The sequence below is a fragment of the Mastigoproctus giganteus genome, chromosome 2 (genome assembly GCF_048544385.1).
Source record: "Mastigoproctus giganteus isolate SK-2022 chromosome 2, ASM4854438v1, whole genome shotgun sequence".
Lineage (NCBI taxonomy): Eukaryota > Metazoa > Arthropoda > Arachnida > Uropygi > Thelyphonidae > Mastigoproctus > Mastigoproctus giganteus.
The window spans coordinates 19,749,361-19,774,350 of record NC_143576.1 but is presented as its reverse complement, the minus strand read 5'-3'; the positions used below and the strand labels follow the sequence as shown (position 1 = coordinate 19,774,350).

General features: G+C 37.9%; 1 protein-coding gene across 4 annotated transcripts in view; it reads right to left on the bottom strand.

Annotated features, from left to right (window-relative positions):
* fmt (phosphatase 6 regulatory subunit 1-like protein fmt) overlaps positions 1-24,990 on the bottom strand; it is a 477,658-nt gene that overhangs the window by 100,766 nt on the left and 351,902 nt on the right. For all 4 annotated transcript variants that reach the window (XM_090388378.1, XM_090388363.1, XM_090388382.1 and 1 more), the window contains one exon: positions 6,486-6,622. In XM_090388378.1, the coding sequence (XP_090244504.1) occupies positions 6,486-6,622 (137 nt within the window). The remainder of the gene's footprint in view (positions 1-6,485; positions 6,623-24,990) is intronic.

Sequence of the window (24,990 nt, the reverse complement as noted above, 5' to 3'; positions counted from 1 at the left end):
TTCTACAATTGTCTTTCCTCAATTTGAATTTATGCCCTCTCAGGTTAGTAAACTGAGCAAGAGGAAGGATCCCATCAGCATTGAGCTTGCTCAAACCATTCAAGGCCTTATACACCTCAATTAGATCACCTTGCAGGTGCTAAGTCACCAGATGCTACAATATGCAGAACTTAAGCCTTTCTTGGTAAGAGCAACCCTTTGTTCCACTCACCAATCTTGTTGACCTTCTCTGTGTTTGTTCCAGCAGTTCTACATCCTTCCTAAAATGAGGTCTCCAGCCCTGTATGCAGTACTCAAGGTGTGGTCTAACCATTGTCTTATACAAGGGGACAATCACCTCCTTATCCCTGCTAATAAAACTCCTGTATATCACTGACAAGGCACCATGAGATACTCTTGCAGCCTGTCTGCACTGCTCAAAAAACTTCATATCTGACTGCACAATTAACCCCAGGTCTTTTTCATTCTCTACTATCCTGAGTGTAGTACCACACAGTTGGTATGTTACTCTAGGGTTACTGCTACCCCTATGCAGTACTTTACATTTGTCAAAGTTAAACTTCAGTTGCCACCTGTCAGTCCATCTGCTCAACTTTTCTAGATCCTGTTGCAGTAGTATACTATCATTACTGCCATTAACAACATTGCCAACCTGTGTATCATCTGCAAACTTAGACATTAATGTGCTATACTGTACTCAATATCATTGACAAATACAGCAAACAACACTGGGCCCTGAGGGACTCCACTAATAACATAAGTCCACGAAGAACAGTGTCCATTGATTACCACTCTCTGTATTCTCCCACTCAACCATCCCCTTATCCACAGCAGCAACTTGCCCTTAATGCCATAGTGCTACAGTAGTCTTCCATGTGAAACATTATCAAAAGCATTCCTAAAATCCAAGTGTATGATATCAAAATCATTTTTTGCATCCAGTTTCTCAGTGATCACATTATAGTATCCAATCAAATTTTCCAGACAGAACTCCCCCCCCCCCTTTAAGAAATCCATGCTGTGTCTGAACTATAACTGCAGTCTTGTGTAGATGATCCTGCAGTGCTTCTTTAATCAGTAACTCCATTGTTTTTCCTGAAGCAGAAGTTAAACTAACAGGTCTGTAATTACTCCTGTCACCCTTTGTGTATTGGAGTCACATTTGCACATCTCTGTTTTGTGCTTTGGTGATGTTTTGATCTTTAATACATCCTCATGGACTGGATATATAAGAATATTACTTTAAAAGTATTATTTTTTAATGAAAAATTATGCAATCAGAATTTTAAAATTAAATTAAATGTTGTGGTGAAATATGGATTTGATTTCATGTTATATATCTCTGCAAATATACCACTATTGTGTTTAAATGGAAGTTTAACTTCCATGCACTGCTTGCCTGTTCACTTAAAGAAAATGCATTTTCATAGTTGGGCATATGTTTGCTAATAGAAACAATCTGTCAGTTCAGATGCTGCAGTTGCAGTATTTCAAATTTGTGTATTACATCTGGTATATTTGTAGCATTTATTATAAGGAAAGTAAAAAGAAATGAATATAAGTATTCATTTCTTTTTACTGGTTTTCATTCATTCCATGAAGTTAATGTGCATTCAATGCCCTTAGAAAAACTTTCTGCTGAATGTCTTAAGGTATATTCCAGATGTTAAAGGAAGATATAGGAAGTCACACATGTCAGCTTATGCACACTTTCATAAGTTCATTTTTGCTGCTGTTTTGGACGATTGAAAGTAACCAATTTTCCTTTTCTCAAAAAGGAGCATAACTAGACAGATTTTAAAAGATAAAGAAATGGCCAGACAAGGATAAAGATTAAGACAGTCTAAAAAAAAAAAAAAAAAAATGTATCTAGCATCGAGACTATATTTTGTTAAGCCCATAAACTGGTAGCTTTTCATAAAGGATGCCTTTATGTGTTAAAACATTCTTTTCTGGAAATTTTGAGAATTAATTAAGCTCTGTTACTTAAATTTGGTTTTACATTTGGATAGAATAACCTTAGCACAAAAAAAAAAAAAAGTCTATATATTTAAAAGAAAAAGGAGTGATATTTTAATTATTAAGTCTTTCTCTCTTACACTGGACATTTCTTTTAGAAGTTAATTTGATTAAGGAGCTTTTGACAATTCACACTTGTTTGGTATTTTGCTAACTTTTTTTTTTTTTTTAACGACAATCCCAAACACGTGAGGTATTTAGAACCTATCGTATTTGGTACTGTGCATGGGTTGAAGTTTAAGACGTTGTTATTTGTTTTTAGGAGCATTAGCAACTAAGGCCATATTGCTCCGGGAATACGCATTGGTCATTCCCTGACCTTTCCACATCCTCCATATTTGGTGGTGACGGGCTCGAACCCCGGTCTAATCAAGAAGCGTGTACTACGCACTGCTGCTCTTTCCCACCTGGCTACGGAGGCACCCATTTGTCTGAGAAGATGAAAGAAGAAACTTATTGACATTAGACTAACTTCTGTAGATTGTAATTTTCAGCAAATACATATGAAACGTTTAGTATTTTGCTAACATTTGATTTCTTTATTGTTATTATTTTTATTAAATCAGTTTATTGAACCAATAATTATGGTCTGCATCACTTACACGGCCATACAGTCAGGAGGGTGATCCATCATACAATTAATTATTTACACTGTATACACTCTTTTAAAACATATAAATCAATTTTTTCTAAACAGAAGATTTAACAAGGTCAACTTATGTAATTAACTGCCATAGGTAAATATTTCCAAATTTAGGTAGCAGATTTCAAAGCAAACAAATTTATTTGCAAATTTAGCAGCAGGAGTCAGCAGTGAACCTTAACACTCCTCAATGTCTTTGTTTGTGAGCCTTTTTCACTAGATAGTAGATGTCATAGCTCCAGCCACATGAAGGTTTCCCATAGTTTCCCATTCAGGTTATTTGGGACACATCGGGACTAGTGAGTTTTGGCCCGAATAAGCGGCTGACCCAATTATCCGAAGTTTCACGTAAATAGTTAAAAATACAATGTACCCCCCCCTTCACAATTGGTTCACTGTACAATCAAATCATGTTACGATGAACTCAACATAGTAAAGTACCGTTCACTATACGATGTGCAGTAAGCGCTGGTCGTTGTAATCACGTTTGTGAATTAAATTTTAATTCTATTAAACAGCAATTCTAATTAGCGAAAATAGGACGAATATTATCCACAGGCTATAAAAGCAAAAATATACTAAGCACAAATTTACTCTTTATTACCTTATCAATTAAAAAACTTAAATGATACGTGAAAATCGGAAGAATATATGTGATAATCGAAATAATTAATGCGTACTGTAATATGTACATACGAACTAGTTGACATTTCTGTTCACTAACATTTGTGGGTGGGGGTTAAAATTTAAAACAGTAAAAAGATAAGCAATCAATAACAAAGAATGTGGCACACATAAATTGCAAGTAACACAATATGCGCAAGTGAGAATGGAGTAACGAGTTACAAAGCTTTAAAATAGGAATGAAGAGAAGATCTGAAAATTAATTTTTTTATATAATTGAAGATTTCATGGGAGTGTAAACACATTTCACCATAATAACCCACAGAATTCCAGCTGTCAGTATTATCGCAAATTCAGTAAGATCGAGTTTACTGTCCGTTTATGATAGATTTCACTAACAGAAAAGCCCAATAAACAGGTGACTGCTAATTGTTTTTACTGTTTTATGGTTGTGACCTCCAGAATTTCAACCGAACCACATGGTACTGTCGGAGACAGTTGTAGGGTAATCTCCAGTGCTGCAGTCTCCTGCCCCGATTAAACAATTTAATTGGGACAGCATGCTGTCCCAATTAAATGAAGTAAACCCTGGCTATTTTCTCGATTGGTTTTTAAGATTTGCCCCAAATAAACGGCTGCCCAAATAACCGGAATCCACAGTATTTTGAGTCACTGAAATTGACTAGGTCAACTGCTAGTCTGTTGATAAGCTGGATTGTGCTTCCTAGATTGTCTAGTCCCACTTGAAGAGGAAGCCAGAGGTTAGCCGGGTAGCATCCTGCTGTCCTGGGCTGATGGTATTGTTGATTCTGGGAGCATCGATGACAGTTATAAATCTAGTTAGTGTTAGGATATTTTGGGCAGCAATCTGCTGTTTCCAAGACATCACATCTAAGTTCAAGTAGAGTACCAATCTAGAAATGGTATTCAGCCTCCCTATTATTTTGCTAAGCCATTTAAGGATCCCACACACTTATATAGCATATACCCTCCACTGCCATCCTGCCCCCACATCTCCTGTTCTGCCCTTCTTTCCTGTATACACTGTACCTCCCATATTCAAATTAAGCATTGATTTTGTGAATATGGGAGGTCTCTGCTATCCCTACAATGTCTGCATCTGATGATTTAATCCTAGCATTAATGCACATGCAATTATGTGCACTAATTAGTTACCTCAGCCAATATATTTATTTATTCCATGATGACCCACAGCAAGGCCTGAAATTTGACACCTTGCTTTCCAGGCTATGCAAGAATCAAACCCCTGCTTGTGGCTCTAGTTAATCTATTAGTCTGTGTATCCCCCCCCCACAAACTAGCAGCTTTCCAACCCACCTATTACTACCTCGATGGCATCAACAAATATTCTTACACCCCTTCTATTTAAATGTATCCTATTTCTGTAAAAACAGTCTCTCCTGTTAATAAGCACAGACCATGTTGAGAAAAATTCTACCCCATGAGCCTTGCATCTCTCCAGGACCGAATTGACTGACTAGCTCTCAAATTACTCCCTCCTATCATGTCTAGGCAGAATTAAACACTTTCAAATTCAATCCTAACTTGCAACTTTTTTCCAATATTGCCCTGTACTTGTTAAGTAAGCCCTCCAATTTCCTATATTTAATATCATTAGTGCCAATGTGCACAACAATATCATCTATTGTGCCCTTAAAAGATGATATCTGCTCTACAATGCCATCTACTTTTGTCCACCCCCCAGGCAAAGATATCTTGGTCCTATTCACTTATCCTTCTTGCACAACATATTTCTTGTTTCCCTGACAATAGAGTGGTTAACAGTAATCACCTCCTGTGAGACACCAGCGCATTCTGCCTTGGATACTGCCACTTTGTTGCCTGATACACAACTCTGACCTCTGGCGTTGAGTTGGGCAGCTGAGTGCTTGATGCCTTCCCCCCCCCAATTTTAATTCCTCCGAGGGCATTTACCCTAATCTTCAAACTCCCGTAAACACTGATAAGAACACCAAGTTGGCACCTAATTTCTTCAAACTGCCTGCATCACTTGCACGCACGCATGCGCACACACCTTGGTGCTGTATTGTGTCCTGTTCCAGAAAGTCTGCAAACACTGCATAAGTTGCACATTTTGTTAGGCCATGATTTGTAGGAAAATCAGCCCCCTTCAGTTCTCCACCCAAGCCATAGTACTCCAACTACTTTGTGCCCATTGCTTTGCTGCTCTAGTCTGGGTCATGTTTCCATTTAAATACAATTTAACTGATTAAGTGACAATACTACACGTAGCTAAAAAATTTCCAAATGTAGTGATACTATCAATTTTTATGTTATACTTTATGCTATCAAGTTCAAGATATACGTTATGCCCATTATGCTACACATCGACTTATATGCAGAGGGATTTACTGTATTGCACAGGGTGGCCAAAATGTGGCCTACTGTTTTGAATGTTCACAGTTCCATTCAAATGGAAATGAATCTTTTCTTCCCAAAGGATGTTCCATGGCCCTCTATGTCTACCTCCACTCATGCCAAGAAGTTCAGACAGATGTCAGTAGAGACTCATCTTTCCTGAAATCATGAATTGTTTTTCTGACGTGTGCTGTCATCAGATCTTTTAACTGGTAATTTCAATGCCTGTAATTCCAAATCACTTCTGCTACACTGCTCCCATTCTGGTAGTTGACTGTTCCATCTCCAATTTCATATGCCTTTCATTCCATATTAATTCAAAAATGAGGTGGGCTATGCAAATTTTTCATAACAAATTTCCCCGATGGTGGATTTTGGAACTAACTTTGTCTTCTCTTAATTATCTTCAACACTAACTGAAGAATATGCTTGCTAAATCTGGATGTGTATCCTCTGTTAGACTGTGTTCCAGGCAGCTCTAAATATGAATACTTTAATTGTGGCCACCTAGTACATGGGCTGACTTATTCTTGGTATAAGCGATCATTATTTTAAATGTAAATGCATAACTTGTTACTGTAATAATTGTGGGAGCAATAAAATAACATTCAGCAGCTTCATCTCTCTCATAAAATTCTAGGAAATATTTTGCTGTTTATAGTGTTTGGGTTAAAATCTACTATATAAATAGTCAGATAATAAAATTCTTGAAAATGTTCATGTAATCATGATTTGTTATATTAAATTTAACATAACTTGGATGATTTATCAGAATAAAAAGTAATCTGCAATAAGATACCTTTGATGAGATGATGACGAGGATGACCTTGCTGCAAAAGATACATGATCTTTATCTTCCCAAACCTCATCACTATTGGAATCATCCAGAGATGCAATATGTTCACTACATATCTGTTCGAACAACTCCAATTTTTTCTAGAAGAAAAAATAAACTCCATATCAGTTATTTTTCACATAACAAAGTGTGATCATCATTAGACATGAAACTTGTCAATATGTTTTATCATGCTTTAATGATACTCATTCAACTGGATTAGTTTATTGATATGTACCATAGAAAGTGGCGTCTGCTTTTTTCATTAGCTTGGGGGGGGGGAATCCATTTTCAAGAAAAGAGATTTAATATCAAACTGGCATGGAGCAAGTTCATTTTTGATTTTTTGAAAAAACAAAAATACACCAGAAATAACTTTTGATTATATCAAAAGTTGCCTGTTTTTGAATTAAGTACCATTTTTTTTTTTTTAATGCAAAATAAAAAATAAAAATGATGCAATGAGAAACTTATAATTTGAAACACAATCTCCATGAAAATATATGTACACTTTTTCTGGGCTTGTTAAAAAAATAAAACAAGTTCATGTATTGTTTGCAATACATTACACTTCAATAGTGTGCGCGCGCGCGCGTGTGTGTGCGCGCGAGCGTGTACTTTTTTAAAATTAATTTTTGTAATTACATTTTCAACAATTCTTGTGTGGCATTTTAAAATTGATATATTATGCAATTTCTTGGGAGCAATCAATGGAAAATATTCTCGGCGTTATTTTCAAGGACCCAGCTATACCAATCGAACAAGAACAGCACCAATTGTGCCAAGAAAACCAGAATTATGACACATCACAGCAGGAGCTCCCTTTCTCACGGGAGGAGCTCCTAGTAGCTTTCGCAGAGATCGAACCCAAGAAATGTCCAGGCTTAGATCTGATCGAGCTGGAAATTGTTAAAAAGGTAGCTGAATATGCACCAAAGCTTCTGCTGGATCTGTTTAACTGCTGTATGGAAGCAGGAAAATGAATGGAAGACAGCAAATATTAAGTTAATTTTGAAGAACCCAACCAAACAGCCAGAGAATCCAGACTCGTATAGACCCTTTGCACTTCTATCAGTGGTGAGTAAACTATACGAAAGATTGCTGCATAAAAGAATTTCCCAGCACTATGAAGCAGCAGGACTACCAGCGGTGAACCAATATGGGTTCAAACCAGGTTCCTCCATGATAGATGCACTGAAAAACCTGCTCACTGCAGCGAGGGAATGCAGCAGGAAATACTTCCTCCTGATCTCCATCGACTTCGCCCGGGCATTTGACTCACTCTGGTGGCCGAGTGTCCTCGGTAGGCTGAGGGAGGCCAGGGTGCCAATAAATCTATTCAACACCATAAAAGATTACCTATCACAGAGAAAGGTCGAGATCAATACCCCGTACAAGAATATAGTAAAACAGATCTACAAAGGTTGTCCGCAGGGCTCTGTGCTGGGCCCATTGCTCTGGAACATTGTCTTCGATGAGTTCTTGAGAATGGACCTGGGAGAAGTCAAATCCCACGCTTTTGCTGATGACCTCATCCTTACAGTGGAAGCAAACTCAAGAAATCAGCTTGAGACCTTGCCAACCATGCCCTTCGACTGCTTCAAACTTGGGCAGCAAAGAACTTTCTCACAATATCACCTGCGAAAACCTCATCCATTCTCCTTAAAGGCTCTCTCGACCTGCGTAGACCACCCCCAAATTAAAATTGATGAGAGCATGATAAAATTGGCACCACAGCTCAAATATTTAGGTATTCTCCTAGAGAGCAAACTATCCTTTCAGCCACATCTTAAATACATCAGAACGAAGATCAGGAACTACTCGGCCCCAGTGGCCAGGGTCTCACGTAGAGACTGGGGCCTCAACAAGAGAACGCTGGCACTCTATTATAAGACAGTTTTCATCCCAGAAATCTCATATGCTTCGGCCATATGGTACGATAAGACCACGCTAGTAGTGAATAGAAGAATGCCAGATTCTACCCAGTGATCCATCCTCCACGCCATAACCCGCGCCTGCAGTACAGTGAGTACACCAGCCTTACAAGTGATAGCAGGAACGCTCCCATTAGACCTAGAAATCGTTAGAACTGGAATGCTCTATTACCTTTCCAAAGGAGTCCCTGTTACCTTCCTGAATTTTACAACTGATCCCACTAATAATACGAAGGCAGAAAAAGTACAGGAGTGGCAAAACAGATGGGCTGGTACCACCAAAGGAGAGATCACCCGTAAGTTTTTTTCACACACAAATAGAGTATACCCGAAATCACCATCATGGTTCTTCCCAGGACTTCATACAACGTACTTAATAACAGGGCATGGCCCCTTCAACGCAAAGCTCACTGGCTTCAGACTCTCAGATAACCCACATTGCACTTGTGGAGAAATAGAAGACTGGAAATATCTTATGTTTGACTGTCCCATATATGAAGACCTAAGATGTATTCTAATTGCAAAAGTGAGATATCTTCCAAGAGGAGAAGGATTTCTCCTCCTTGAAACCGAAGAGGATTATAAAGCATTGTCACAATTCGCCCAGGCCCTCTTCGTGAGAAGAAGGGTGCAAATTGCCATACACTGAGGAAAAGAGGAAATGCCACTCAACCAGTACAACGCAAAGACAAAACTTATCACCAACCAGCATTTCTCCTCTTTAAATGAAAGAAGATTAAAACCGAAAAACTTGATGACAGACTTGATGCAAGCACAACCTCAACAACCTGAACTGCAAATACAGGACTTGTCCCAGGAATGACCTACAACCCTAGAAGTTGACATCTCTTTAGAAGAAGTAGAACTCAAATAGAAGACCTACCATGGACTTGACCTCATTGCAGCTCTGCTGCCAACGCCACAGGCTATACCTGTGCTCTCTTGCACGGTACTTTCTTTTCACTTCCCTGGGGAGGGAAGGAGATGGTTTCACTGTCTCTTCCCTCCTCGCCCTCCTTTTCCTCCTGGTGGGACATGGGCCTGCCCCATTGACCACAGGGGTCATCTCCTCTATCGACCCCTTACTTCCTATTTCCTCCCCCTAGCCTTCAGTCTCTTCCCTACTCTGTTCACTTTCACAGCGTAACCCCACATAGTCTAAATTTAAATCTTTGAATTAAAATTTAAATCTAAATTTAAATCAGTCTCCTCCCTACTCTGCCTAAACACTAGCGAATGCCCCATACGATGTCAAAATTTAAAAAAAAAAAAAAAAAAAATTGTCAAAATTCCAAATGCATACGAAAACCCCTTTCGGCCTACCTTTCAGCGACTACTTCCTAATACTATTAAATTATTTTATTTATTTATTATTTTTTTTTTTTAGGTCCTTGCCACTGAAATCTCAGGAAATTAGGTGGCAGGACCTGCCAGAGTGAAAACTTAAAATTACTGGTCTGCCTCCACGAGGCATAGTGTGGACAACGTTGGGCCCCAGCAGGGGTCTAGCAGCTAAATGGCCAGAAAAACAACGAAACACAACACTACACTTACAAAATCCATACACTTTTAAATCTCTGGCCTTCCCAGTGAACTGGTACACCTACAATGAAAGCAACGCGGAGATGGGGGAAACCCCTGGTGCCGTTAGACACGAACACACTATACACAATTTCATAAAAAATTTATTCAATACAACTTGAGATCCGTTCAACTGAAATACAACAGATGTTTAAAGATCTTCTATAACAGGATAATGAAGTAATAATTCATCAATTATATTTCTCACTCAACAACAGGGTTGGGTTCCTTAAAAATGAGTTTATGATAAAAATATTGTTAAGCGAGTAGCGATTTTCTATACACCTCAATGTTACAAAGTGTATGGAAAATCACCACGTTATTGGATGCATTCTTTGAAAATAAAATAAAATAATAATAAAATAAAATAATAAAATAATATAGGAATATAATAAAAGAAGTAGTTAATTTTAAATGTCACAGTTGTCAATGTAATACAATAACATTGAAAGAAGACTTACCTATTTTGCATTAACTAGTAATAACAAAAACTTAAGCAGTATAACAGTATAATAATAAAAGAGAAAATTGTAACTTCATGGATCATTGGTTTATTTAATATTGAACCCCAACAGGCCACAATCATGAAAAGGAAAGAAAACTGTAGAATAAAAAAAATAATAATAAATAAAATAGTGATGTTTACTACTGTTGCTGTTTTTATTAATTTCAGTCAATCACAGACAATCATTTAGTGCAAGTGGTTTAGGTCATTTAAAAAGATGAGGCTACTGACATACGTATACTCTTCTTTTCTTTGTACAATTGCTGATAGTATTCATACAGAGAAATATATGCTGCTGAAGCAGTTAACTCTGCTACTCCTTTGTATATCTTCATCTTTATAGCAGATATAGACTTTGCAGTCTAAATTAATAAAAGCTCCTGACAATTTCCTTGGTTGTCATTAATATGTGGAGAGTGCAGTTAGCATTTCTTCACCCTTGTTTTGCATTTTTTGTTTTCAAATTCAAAGAGTTCTTTGCAGTCAGATTTTCACAATGTGATTCAAGCCACCAAATCAACCTCTTCAATATTATTCAAGCTAGCCTCTTTTGCAATCTCCACTATGTTTCTTTGTATATCATGTCTCTCTCCCAGTCCAAGATAATTTTGGATACAATCGGGCCACAGTTTCTCCCTCTAAGCTCTATGCCACATTTAATGTTTTAACTTCCTTCCATGCTGCTTCTTCAATTCACAAGCATTTCCCATTCATTTTAAAGGGACAATTAAAGCAAAATTGACAGACAAATCAAGTAAAAACAGTATATATACATGGTCTTCTACTTACTAAATGAAGCTTTGATTTGGCAAGAAACATTGTAATGGTGATTTATTTTTACTTATCTTGGAGCGCTGCTATTTAGTGGTAAGCTAATTTAATATTTCTGAATATTATTTTTAAGGTGTTGTTATTAACAAGGTGGGGGATGTTGCAACTGAATATTGGTTGTAATGTTCAAGTCTTGTTATAACGAGATGTTTTAAGCAAATGGTCATTAAAATAAATAAAGAATTTTATAGAATGCTAGGTGTATTACAGCACAGTAGGCTGCTTTTACATAGACTCTAATGATAACATGAAATATTATTTAAAATGTTTATAAAAGGACACATGAACAAATACTTTGCTTCACATTATATATATATATATCTAATCCAATTAATCCAAAATTAAACAGAGGGATAAAAAGTAATCAAAATATATATTAAAAATAAGAAATATATATTAAAATAAAAAAGAAAAAATAGTACAAAAGCTAACATCAGTGGCAGCAGAAAAGTACAATTCACTACATGTTGCTTATAATAAACTAAAATAGGATATTTGCCAACAGCATGGCAAACCAGTAGAATGAAAAAAACTCAACCAAATAAAATAACGTAGATAACAATAACAGAAAAATATAGGGGGGGGGGAGTAAAGAAGAAGAGGGTAGTGTTGAAGCAATGTTCCTAAAATAATTTAGAAAATTAAGCCAATTAAAAGAAATTTAGCTTTTCTGCTGCCACTGATGTTAGCTTTTCTACTATGTTTTCTTATTTATTTTAATATATATTTCTTATTTTTAATATATATTTTGATTACTTTTTATCTCTCTATTTAATTTTGGATTATATTTACATGGGGGTAGTGTGACGATGTGCTAATCTTGCATTCATACCACCATCTACAGCCTAATTTGTTTCTATATATTTTTAGTTCAACTATTGTTTTGTCAGTGGTGTGGTCTAGCCATGCGAGTACTAGGCTTTCTGTTTTATTATTTTTTGCTACATAAGGACCACCGCTATGCAAATCTATTGCATCGGCGGTTTGAACTTAGTATCATTCCGTCGTTGCATGGATTTGTTTAGCATTTGAAATGAAGTGATCCCGTGACTATTACTGGCCTTGTGGTCGAGAGTAAAATTAGTACAACAATATACAATATACTAATAAAATAAATTTGATGAATCTGAGATCCTGCTCAAAACATCAAAGGCAGATATTGTTGGGATTTCAGAGACGTGGTGTCACACAGATATAAGGAATGCAAAACTGGAATTTGAGGAGTACAATGTCTACAGAAAGGATAGACAGGATAGGAAGGGAGGAGGGGTTATGCTATTAGTTAAGAAATACATAAAATCCAAGGAAGTGAAGCCAGTTGACATCGCTGGACAGTGCAGTGTCGAGTCAGTTTGTTGTGACATAAGCATTGGGAGATCAAAATTGAGAGTAGGAGTGTGCTATAGGCCTAATGATTCTGATGAGTATAATAAGAAACTGTACAGGGAAATAGAGTGGGCCAGTAAATCAGAGAGTCTTATAATGGGGGATTTTAATTTCCCAGATATTGACTGGAATTTGGGGGCTGGTCACTCACACACTAGCAAGGCTTTTGTGGTTTTATTGGATGATTGTTTTCTACATCAGCATGTTCGGGAGGCAACTAGAGGGAGTAATACTCTTGATATGATTATCAGTAGTGATTCTTCATGCATTAAGAATCTGCAGATAAATGAACCACTAGGTGGCAGTGATCACATTGTGCTGAAGTGGGATTTACTCAAAGAGGTAACTACCATTAGGGGTAAAGGGAAGGGTTATTGCTTTCGTAATGGCGACTACGATGGACTGAGACATTATTTAAATTCTATACAGTGGGACCAACTGATGATGTTACCAACAGCAAATTCAAAATAGGAAGTATTCAAAGAACTTATCTTGGAAGCTACTAGGCTTTACATACCAACTAAGAAATACTGTTCAAGGTTTAGGCCTAAATGGATGTCAGATGAACTAATGAGACATATGGCAGAGAAGAAAAATGCATGGAATACATACAAATTAACACGTGACACAGAAGCCTATGATAGATGCAAGTTGATCTGTAACCAAGTTACAAAGGAGGTTAGGCAGGCGAAGGCAGATTACGAGATATCTTTGGCAAGGGATGCAAAGAAAAACAGCAGAGTTCTTTACTTATGTAAACTCTAGAAGGAAGGGGACGAATCAGATTGGTCCACCTGATATCGATGGGTCAACTGTTGATGATCCTGCTCAGGTAGCTAACAAACTAAATGAATATTTTGCATCGACATTCACACATGAGGAGTTATTCAGCGAGGGGAATGCCAGAGGTGTATTCAACTCTGGCAGTAAGCTAGACAATCTTGTAATCTCTGAGAGTAAAGTGGAGGAGAAATTGTTGAAGATAAACACAAGAAAGGCACCTGTGATGGATGGGATCTATCCAGTTATATTAAAGGAGGCGGGAAAGGAAGTTAGCAAACCCTTAGCCATAATTATGAGAGTTTTCCCTGGACTCAGGAGAGGTACCTATGGACTGGAGATGTGCAAATGTGACCCCAATTCACAAAGGAGGATCAAAGGCTGACACAAGTAATTATAGACCTGTGAGTTTAACTTCTGTTCGAGGAAAATTAATGGAGGCACTGGTTAAAGAAGCACTGCAGGATCATCTAGACAAGACTTCAGTTATAGCTCGGACATAGCATGGTTTTGTTAAGGGGAAGTCTTGCCTGACCAATTTGATTGGATACTATGATGCCGTCACAAAAGAACTGGATGCAGGGAATAACTTTGATATTATATACTTCGATCTTAGAAAGGCTTTTGATACTGTTGCACATGGAAGACTTCTGCACAAATTGGAGCAGTGTGGCATTGGAGGCAAATTGCTGCTATGGATAAAGGGGTGGTTGAGGGGGAGAAGACAGAGTGTGGTAATCAATGGACACTGCTCATTGGGGACTAATGTTATTAGTGAAGTAACTCAGGATTCAGTATTGGGTCCATTATTGTTTTCTGCATTTATAAATGATATTGATGATGGTATATCAAGCTTAATGTCCAAGTTTGCAGACAATACGAAGGTTGGCAGGGTTGTCAAGGACACTACTGACACTATGCTACTGCAACAGGATCTGGAAAGGTTGAGCAGATGGGCTGAGAGGTGGCAAATGAAGTTTAACATTGACAAATGTAAAGTACTACATATGGGAAACAGCAACCCCAGAGCAACGTATCAACTCTGTGGTACTACACTGACAGTGGTAGAGAATGAAAAGGACCTGGGGGTGGTTCTGCAGGCAGATATGAAGTTCTCTGAGCAGTGCAGATGGGCTGCAAGAGTAGCTCATGGTGTATTGTCAATGATATATAAAAATTTTTCTAGCGGGGATAGGGAGGTGATTATTCTCTTGTATAAGGCAATGGTCAGACCACAAGAGAGAGAGAATCCCATCTCCAAGAGAATCCCTAGAGAATCCTAGAGTACTGTATACAGGCCTGAAGGTGTCATTTCAAGAAGGATGTAGAGCTGCTGGAATGAGTACAGAGAAGGGCAACAAGAGTAGTGAATGGAACAAAGGGGTGCTCTTACGAAGAAAGGCTTAAGTTTTGCAAATTACAGTGTCTGGAGACTAGGCACCAGTGAGGTGATCTGATAGAGGTGTATAAAGCCTTGAATGGTTTGAGCATGCTCAATGCTGATGGGATTCTCTCTCTTGCTCAGAATAATCACCTGAGAGGGCATAAATTCAAATTGAGGAAAGACAGATGTAGGATAGACGTGCAGAAATTTGCCTTTAGCCAGTGGGTGGTTGGTTGGTGGAACAGACTTCCATCCCTTGTCGTGGAAGTTGAGAGCATAAATAAGTTTAAGGCTCAGCTGGACAGGTATTTCGAACGAACAGAGGGATGAAGTGGAAGTGGTTATTTTTTTTTTTTAATTAATTAATTAATTTATTTTATTTTATTATTATTTTTTTGGCTGATGCTGCATAAGCTTGCTTTCTTGCATCAAATGCCTCTACTAATGCTAATGTCGAGATGGGGCATAATGGTCAGAATATTTTATTTTATTTCATTTTATTAATTATTATTTTCAGTTTATTGGTCATGTAATGTTCTTAGTCCATGTTTCCACCTTAGTGAGATTTCACTTAATTCGGAAACGGGTGCCTACTAGGACGCGCCGCTAAATTTCTTTTAATTGGCTTAATTTTCTAAATTATTTTAGGAACGTTGCTTCAACGCTACCCTCTTCTTCTTTATCCTCCCCCTATATTTTTCTGTTATTGTTAACTTTATTTTATTTGGTTGAGTTCTTTTTCACTCTACTGGTTTGCTGTGCTGCTGGCAAAAATTTTATTTAAGTTTATAAATAAAAAAAATATATAGATAAAAATAAAAATAGTTTAAGTTTGTAGTTAAAGCCCTAGGACCCACTACTTTAGGTAACATCGTTATCTTTGTTATTATTTTTATGTTAAAATCAATTTAATTTCAGGTTATCTCCTTCACCTTACAGGCCTTCTCAATTTTTCAATGGTAATTACAATTGACAGGTCAGCATCCCTATCCTATACACTGAATATAAACATTTGTCTATATATATATAAATGGACGTGAAAGTTACACAAGGTGCAGTAACTATAAGGGTGAGGAAAGTTATTTTGTTAGTGAAAGGTGAAAGAATGTTAATATCCTGGAGGTTATGATGAATTAAGTAAATTATGGGCTGAATTGCCAATCCAATATAAAGTGGGGAAACTGTAAAGTAAAATTAGTACAACAAAATACTAATAAAATGCAAATAAAATAAAAATAAAAATGGTATAGCTGTCATCAGATATGGGGGAATATATTTAGTAAATGGTCTAATATAGGTAATGCAAAAAATGCTTGGTCTGATGTCAGCTGAAATAAATATTGATACACGATCAGGTATAATGTCACTGTGTTACTTATCTTGTTGGATTTTAACCAGTTCTTTTTCCTTGGATAGACTGTATTTATTAATCTATTTATTTCTCAAAATATTTGATGATTCATATTTACTGTACTCCAATAAATAAGCTTATTATGATGTAGCCCCATCATTCGGCCTACATTATATGTTTTTTTCCACTGTATAATTCTTTATATATTAATGGTAATGTTTATTTTTGTATGACTGTAAAGCCATACTATTCAAATTGCGTTTCTTTTTCAATGCTAATTATAAATTATCTCCATGACCTTGTATTCTAAATACAAGAGGTCTTCATTTTCCCGCTATTTTGAATTTCTTCACAGCTTACTATTAAGTTCATTTCGCTGCTAATTTATATTATATTATATTAAACATTTGGTTTAAGCCTGCTTGCATTCATCTACTCTACTGAATTTCAGCTCTCTGCCTTTCTTTTTCCTGCCAGCTCATTTTATCTGGGCATTTCTTAAAATACTCCAGGTATCATATACTTTCGGTTTTGTTTTAAATTCATTTCTCGGCATGTCTCGACACTCATATTTTTCCTTTCAATACAAGCATTTGGTATTAGCTCCCTTTTATATTAACGCTTACAAATGCCAGAGCCCTTACTACAAGGTTGGGCTTCACAACCCCAGCAAACTTAGTGTTATTCAATAACTTTTTCTATACTTTTTATCTTTCTGCTGTCTAATTCTAAAGTTCTTCTTGTTTGTTAAACTATTAGTGTAATACAAGAGTGAAGCGAACGCCCCTACTATCCTACTTCTATTGCTATTTTTCATCTTTATTTATTTATTTAAATAATCCTTTTTCCCTTCCCCCATCCTCAATTTCATACCTCACCCTCATACCATTTGCTTGTTCCAAATCCATTTTGTAAAATACATTGATATCTTATCTTTACAAAATTAAAATCCTACACTAAATTCTACATTATATTAAACATATTGATATTAACCATTTTTATCCTAACTTGATACTTACTTTTACCCAAACTAATTTTTACCTAAATAAATTACACTGCGTTGGGACTACCTTGTCCATACTGTATTAGAAAATGCTAATTTCATTTCATTCCTTTTTGGCCTTTCACTTTTCTTCTACTATGGACAAGTATAGAAATGCAGTTACTGATACATGATCAGGCGTAGTCCCCTGATGATATACCTGATCGTGTATCAATATTTCAGCTGACATCAGATCAAGGATTTTTTGCATTAGACCATTTACTAAATTTGTTCCCCCCATATCTGATGTTAGCTATACCATTGTCATTTTATTTTTATTTTATTTGCATTTTATTAGTATTTTGTTGTACTAATTTTACTTTACAGTTCCCCACTTTATATTGGCTTGGCAATTCAGTCCATAATTTACTTAATTCATCATAACCTCTAGAATATGAACATTCTTTCACCTTTCACTAATCTACTATTCTTTTTCTACTTTCCTCACCCTTATAGTTACCGGCACCTTATGTAACTTTCACATCCATACTTAATTAAATTAATATTACAACTTACATATATTCTTCCCTCCTTTAATGCTGCTTTGCGCTTTTAGATGCATCTGTCATACCTAATTTATTAAACTTGCTTTCACTGAAACCATTTCATCTACTGTATTCCTCTTTACTGTGTAACTCTTTAAACTTTTCCTTTAAAGAGTTACATTGAAAAACTCATTTATTTATATATATATTAAAATGTAATTTTTTAGAAAGTTGCAGTGGATGAAAAAAGGTTTTCAGTTGATTAAATAGTTTCAGTTAATGAAAGGTTTAATAAGTCAGGTATGACAGATGTACCTAAAAGTAGAAAGCAGCATTAAAGGATGCAAGAGTATATTAATAAAAGTGATATAAATTATTAAATTATTATAAATTATCCTAAAAGTTATGATATTAACATTTTTTTACCTTTCACATATCTACTACACTTCCTTTTCTACTATCCTCATCCTTCTAGTTACTGGCACTGTGTAATTTTCACATCCATTTATGCATACTTTATTCAATATATTAACACAAACATATATATACCAATGAGCCAAAACATCATGACCAACTACCTAATATGATGTTGGTCCTCCACGTGCAGCCAAAACAGCTCGTACCCAGTGAGGCGTGGATGCTACAAGATTTCTAAATGTGTCTTGTGGTATCTGGTACCAGCATGTAACCAGTAGATCCTTTAACTCCTGTAAGGTCCATGGTTGAGATGCCACAGTTGAGATGTTCACACATAGTTGAGATGTTCCAACACAAACCACAGATGCTCAATGGGATTGATGCTTGGGGAATTTGGAGGCCAGGGCAATATCTGGAAGTCTTCCTCATGTTCCGGGGACCAGATGACCTTCTTCCAATCACTCAACGTCCAGTTTTGATGCTCGCGTGTCCATTGTAGGCGCTGTCACCGGTGAACCATGGGCATTCGGAGTGGCCTGCTGTTACGCAGCCCCATTTTCAGCAGGGTTCGATGTACTGTGTGTTGTGACACATTACTCCCGTCACCAGCATTCCAATTACTGGTGAGTTGTGCCACAGTTACCACATACCATCTGGAAGAGCCTTCGCTCACCTCAAACATTGGTGAGCGTGGTCATCCAACACATTGCTGGCGGTTCCTGGGTTCCACCTCCTCGGACCCCTTTCAGTACTAACCACGGCTGACCGTGAGCATCCCACCAGCTGTGCCGTTTTGGATATGCTCTGACTCGGTCATCTGGCCATTACAATTTGGCCTTTGTCAAACTTGCTTAAGTCCACTGCCTTTCCCACCTGAACAACAAGAGTAACACTGATTAAAGGAGCTCAGTATCGGGTGTTTTTTATACTGTGTTCTGACCGACACCATATTTCACCTGCAGTTGCTTTGATTTGCATAATGACTCACTGGTTATAATGTTTTGGCTCATTGGTGTGTGTGTGTGTGTGTGTGTGTGTGTGTGTGTGTGTGTGTGTGTGTGTGTGTGTGTGTGTGTGTGTGTGTGTGTGTGTGTGTGTGTGTGTACACTCTGTCACATTTGGTTTTTGGCCTCTTGAGTGTTCTTTTTTCCTTGGGAAATTGTTACTATAAAGTGGTGGTTTTCAGTAACGGTTGTTTCATTGCTGTGATAATTTAAGGAAGCAGTGATATAAATTATTAATTTGCTTCCTATACATAATGGAAAAGACTATCTTCCTTATAGGAATAAGAGCATTTTTCATTATGATCAAATCCACATAATTGGATTACAGACAAAAGGTATGTTGGTAAAAACCCATCCCCATCAATAAACTTTAATCAATCTATCCTTGGGTATAATGTTGGTACAGAGCTTAAAGACTGTATGTAATGGAATCCTTAGGTAACAGGAGTCCCAGACTCTGGGGGATGATATAATGCCTGAATTTTACTGTTGTGAGTCTTCTGCTCTTGATTGCTGTTGTTAGTCAGGAGAGTTTCATCTGTATAGCCATCTGAGATGTTAGAACTTGTGGTGAAAAGTGACATATTTAACACATCTGACCAGCCAATATTCTTCTGAGAATATTGTAATCATTGGAGTTGGGGCTGCAAGAGGTCCATATATGGGGCTGGAGGTCCATATATCAGCTTCACACAATATCATAGGACAAAACACTGGATATATAGTTTGTTGTTGTTGTAATAGGGTTTCAGGAGCATCAGCGACTAAGGCCATATTGCTCTGTGTTTTCTGTGGGTAAATTGCATATGTTCTGTGGCTAATTTTCTATTTTGCTGGACAAAGAACACAAGCTTCCAGGAGAAAAAACTATACCACCCTCTCTTGAAACCGAGTAACTCACCCATGTTGTGAAAAAGCCCAGTAAAAATTCCTCATGTCATAGACGGGACTCGAACTCAGGTTCGAGTCCCGTCTATGACATGAGGAAAAGCCTCCTGTTCAGGTAGCACCAACTGTGCTACCCATGAGGGCAATGTATAGTTTACTGTTATTTTTATATCTGTGATGTGCAGGAGATTCTGTTTTTTATACCACCTCATGTCACCATTCTTTCTGCCAGCTTGTAAATGTGATCGTGGAAGCTGAATTTTGAATCTAATGATTCCAAGGGTTTTTGGTCGGATGATTACTGGGATGTGTACCTCTTGTATTGTTGTCATTATGGCTGTGCGAACTTAAGGAAAAAAATCACAACCATTCACCCCAGGGGCTCACATCTGGTGAGTATGGGCATGACACACCCATGGTCCTGAGCTGGATATCATCATTCTTCTCTTTCTTGGTGATTCCATTCTCTCTCTCTCTCTCTCTCTCTCTCTCTCTCTCTCTCTCTCTCTCTCTCTCTCTCAGGGTGGCTCAGGAATTTTTTTTTTTTGGCTGGTGCAGCATAAGCCTCAGGTTTCCTTGCACCATATAGCTAATAATTGTTTTGGCTGGAATCAAGCAGAGCTTACAGTATTCTCTGAGATGACTGATCTCATGGTCGATGAGCATACTTATAGGTCTGCTCTGGGTGAGCTTAATAACAACTGCAGAGCAGGATGTTTTCTTGCTGTTCAATACATGGTACAATTGCAGCTGTGAAAAACATGGCACCAGCGTGCAGAATTTCAAAATTGATTGTTCTAGTGAAAGTGGTTTTACTGATCAAAGGTGACTTTTCTGAGACCAAGAAGAAACTATCCCTTGAAGAAGGGTAGCTTACTATTAGGTTGAAGTAATTTTGGAGGAGAGCTTCCACCGCTTGTTGAAGCAAAGGCTACCTTGAAAAAAAACCACAGCCAATTCAGCTTTATCATCCGAGACCTTTTGGGAGTGATTTGTCAACATTGAGATTAGCAACCATGCGCTTGTTTGTGTGGAAAAGATAGCATTTTCCATTTACTTTAATAGTGCTGATACTGAGGAAACTGGCTGGAAGTATTTGGATCTTTTTGACTAACTTAACTGATATACACTGGTGTGCAAAAGTTAAGGACCAACGCTATTTCTAGAGGTTACAACCACAAAATCTTTACTTAAGGCACTCTTTACTGATGAGAGTAGATTCAATCTCAACAGCGATTCTGGATGTCAGCTAATTTGGAGAGAGGTTGGCACACGATATCATCCTGCAAACATCACTGAACGGGATCGATATGGTAGTCGAGGTGTTCTTGTCTAGGGAGGCATTATCTTGGATGGACGTACACAACTTTCCCTATCTCTTCCATCATGCAGTATGATTGATGACTTTTGAGGTTATGATGAACGTCGTGGCGAGATCCAATATTCCTTACATTTTGAGGGTACAGCTCTAAAACTGTGTTCGCAGGCCGGCCACTAGTTAGTACACTGGACCGAACTTATTGGTAACTCTCTACGAGGCTTCCGGATCAGCTAGTGTATAATCTTGCTACCTCTACTCTGCCAGATAGTGACTGGAGGGAGTCCGAGTAGTGTGTATGCGGGGAGCATTGCCGAGGCCACATTATGTCAAGGATCTGGGTATATTCTTACAATGTGTACGCCATATCCAAAAATTTCATTACTTCATACAGCATGTCCCACCCACATTTTCTTACTATTGAATTGTCAAACTAATAGAGCAAGCTTATCTGCGAAAAGTTCTAACCCTCCCAAGGACTTCCTAATTCATTTCACAAATATACGTGGTCTCAATTCTAATCTCACCGATGTCCATTTCCACTTGCAATCTGCCAAACCCCATGTACTTTTTCTGACAGAATCTCAGTTATTGGTTGATTCAACTACTGCTCAATCCAGATGCCCAAATTACTCGCTGTATGATTCCTTTCGCCTCAAAGGTGGTACTTGTGCATATGTCCATTCTGATATTCCCTGTCAGAGACTTGGCAATTTGGAATCTCCTCTCTTTGATCTTCTCTGGCTTAAAATCTCTCTACCTCATTGTGTCAAATTCATCTGTTGTCTCTACCGTTCTCCCAACTCCACTAATCACTTGGAGCTCTTTGACTTCCTCTCTTTGCCACTTGACTTTCTCCAGTCCAACTTTCCTAACAGTGAGGTAATTTTCCTTGGTGATTTTAATGTTCACAACTCCAGCTGGCTTCCATTTTCTAGTACCCAGCAGGTCGAGATGATGAGGCTTTTGCAATTACTAATGACCTAGCACAGATTGTTCATTTACCTACAATAATACTGGACAATCCTAATCATACAGCCAATATGCTTGATCTTTTTCTCACAAACAACCCTTCTAAGTACACGGTCGAGGTGAGAGGTCCTTTAGGCACTTCAGATCACAACTTGGTGATTGTCTCTTCTCCAATGGAACCTTTATCTCATGGCTACTCCCAACCTCGTGTTGTTTGGCATTACAAGAATGCAAAATGGGATGACCTGCGAGATTTCTTTTCTTCTTTTCCTTGGTCGGATTACTGTTTCAAAACTTCTGATGTCAACGTTTGCTCACATCGTGTCAGTGAAATTATTCTTGCAGGAATGGAATCCTTTATCCCACACTCCACTTTAAAATCTCGTCCCTTATCTAAACCTTGGTTTTCCAACAAATGTTCTAAGGCTATTCAAGAGAAGAATGTTGCATATTGTAACTGGCTTGTTTCTAATTCTTCAGTTTCATTTTCTGCCTACACCAAAGCTCGCAACAATTGTAAAGCAGTTATTAATGAGTCCAAACTAGAGTTCGAAGAGGCTAATAGTAGAAAACTTGCTTCTTGCCCTAATGGTAGCCGAGCATTCTGGTCTCTTGCCAAAGCTATTGGCCGCAACTTTTGCCCATCTCTGCTCCCACCTCTGTCCAAACCAGATGGTTCTGTTGTCACTTCAGCCAAGAATAAAGCTGACCTGCTAGCATCCCATTTTTCTTCCAGCTCATGTATTAATGATCTTGGTAAAACATCTCCCACCATTCCCAACACGCTCCATTCAATGCCTCTGTGGTCTTCCGTCAAAAGGATATCAGAAGGATTTTGATGAATCTTGATGCTAAGAAAGCTCCAGGTCTTGATGGTATTTCTCCACTTGTTCCAAAAACCTGTGCTCCTGAACTTACTCCTATTCTTCGCCGCCTTTTTTCACTTTCTTATTCCAAAGGTGTTTTTCCTTCTGCTTGAAAATTTGCTCATATCCAGCCAGTCCCTAAAAATGGTGACAAATCCAATCCCTCCCATCCAATTATCGTCCCATTGCAATTACTTCTACTCTTTCTAAAGTAATGGAGAAATCAATTAACCGCCAACTCTTAAACTACCTAGAAACCTTCCGTCTGATCAAAGATTGTCAGTATGGATTCTGTCAGTGTCGATCCACTGGTGATATTCTGGCTTATGTTACCCATTTATGGACCAATTCAATGGAAAGGTTCGGCGAAACACAAGTAGTTGCTCTTGACATCTCAAAGGCTTTTGATCGTGTTTGGCATAAAGGTCTTCTAAACAAGCTTCCATCTAATGGTTTGCCAACTGGTTTTAGTAATTGGTTATCCAGTTTTCTCTCTGATCGCTCACTGAGGGTGATGGTAGATGGCTCTCTGTCTTCTAACTTCTCCACTAATGCTGGTGTCCCCCAAGGTTCAGTTCTTTCCCCCACTCTTTTCCTTCTGTATATCAATAAACTTCTTCGATTGACTGGAAATCCTATCCATAGTTTTGCCGATGATAGCACATTGCATTCAACTTTCCATTTTGAGAAACCTTGTCCTGCTCAATCAGCTTCAACTTCTCGAAAATCTGCTACCAATTCCTTAAATGCCGATCTTCAGGTAATTCTCCAGTGGGGCAAAGACAACTTAGTTGATTTCAACCCTTCTAAAACTCAGTCTTGTCTTATATCTCGCAAAAAGGATTCTTCTGCTCCTATGCTTATCTTTAGTGACACTCCGATTTCTAGGCAAAGTGATATATCTCTTTTGGGGATTACCCTGACTTCTAATCTCTCTTGGCACAAGCACATTACAAATATTGCTTCCTCTGCATCTAAAAAACTTGGTTTTCTCTTTCACTCTCGGCGTTACTTTTCTTCCAAACAGCTGCTCACTCTGTATAAATTGCAAATCCGCCCTGCCATGGAATATTGTTCCCACATCTGGGGTGGTGCCCCCAAAACCTATCTCAGGCTTCTTGATTCCATTCAGAAGAGGGCAGTTAGGTTAATTAATGATTCATCTCTCACAGAGTCTCTCCACCTGCTTTCTCATAGACGTACTGTTTCTGCTGCATGCTTCTTCTACAGATACTTCCTTGGGCACTGTTCTTCTGACCTGGCTTCTATAATTCCCGCTCTCTCTTTCAAAACAGTCCAAACACGTGCCGCCACCAGCCAACATCCATTTACTGTCCAACTTCAAACCCACAGAACCAACTTTTCATCTTCCTCATTTATTCATTCAACTGCCGTTTTCTGGAACAACCTTCCTTCATATGTATTTCCTGAAAATTACAATCTACAGAAGTTCAAGTCCAATGTCAACAAATATCTTCTTTCGTCTTCTCAACCTCCAACCCAAGCACGGTACTAGTTACTATAGGTTCTAATACCTCTCGTGTTTGGGGTTCACACACAAAAAAAAAAAAACAAAAAAACAAACTCCAGATACTGGAAGGCAGTACTGTAACCGGTGCAAGCTACTGTACTGAGGTAATCCTTCCCCATGTACACCTGTTCCGAGGTGCCATTGGCCTCAAGTTCGTGTTTATGGATGATAACACCACACCCCATCGCACTGCA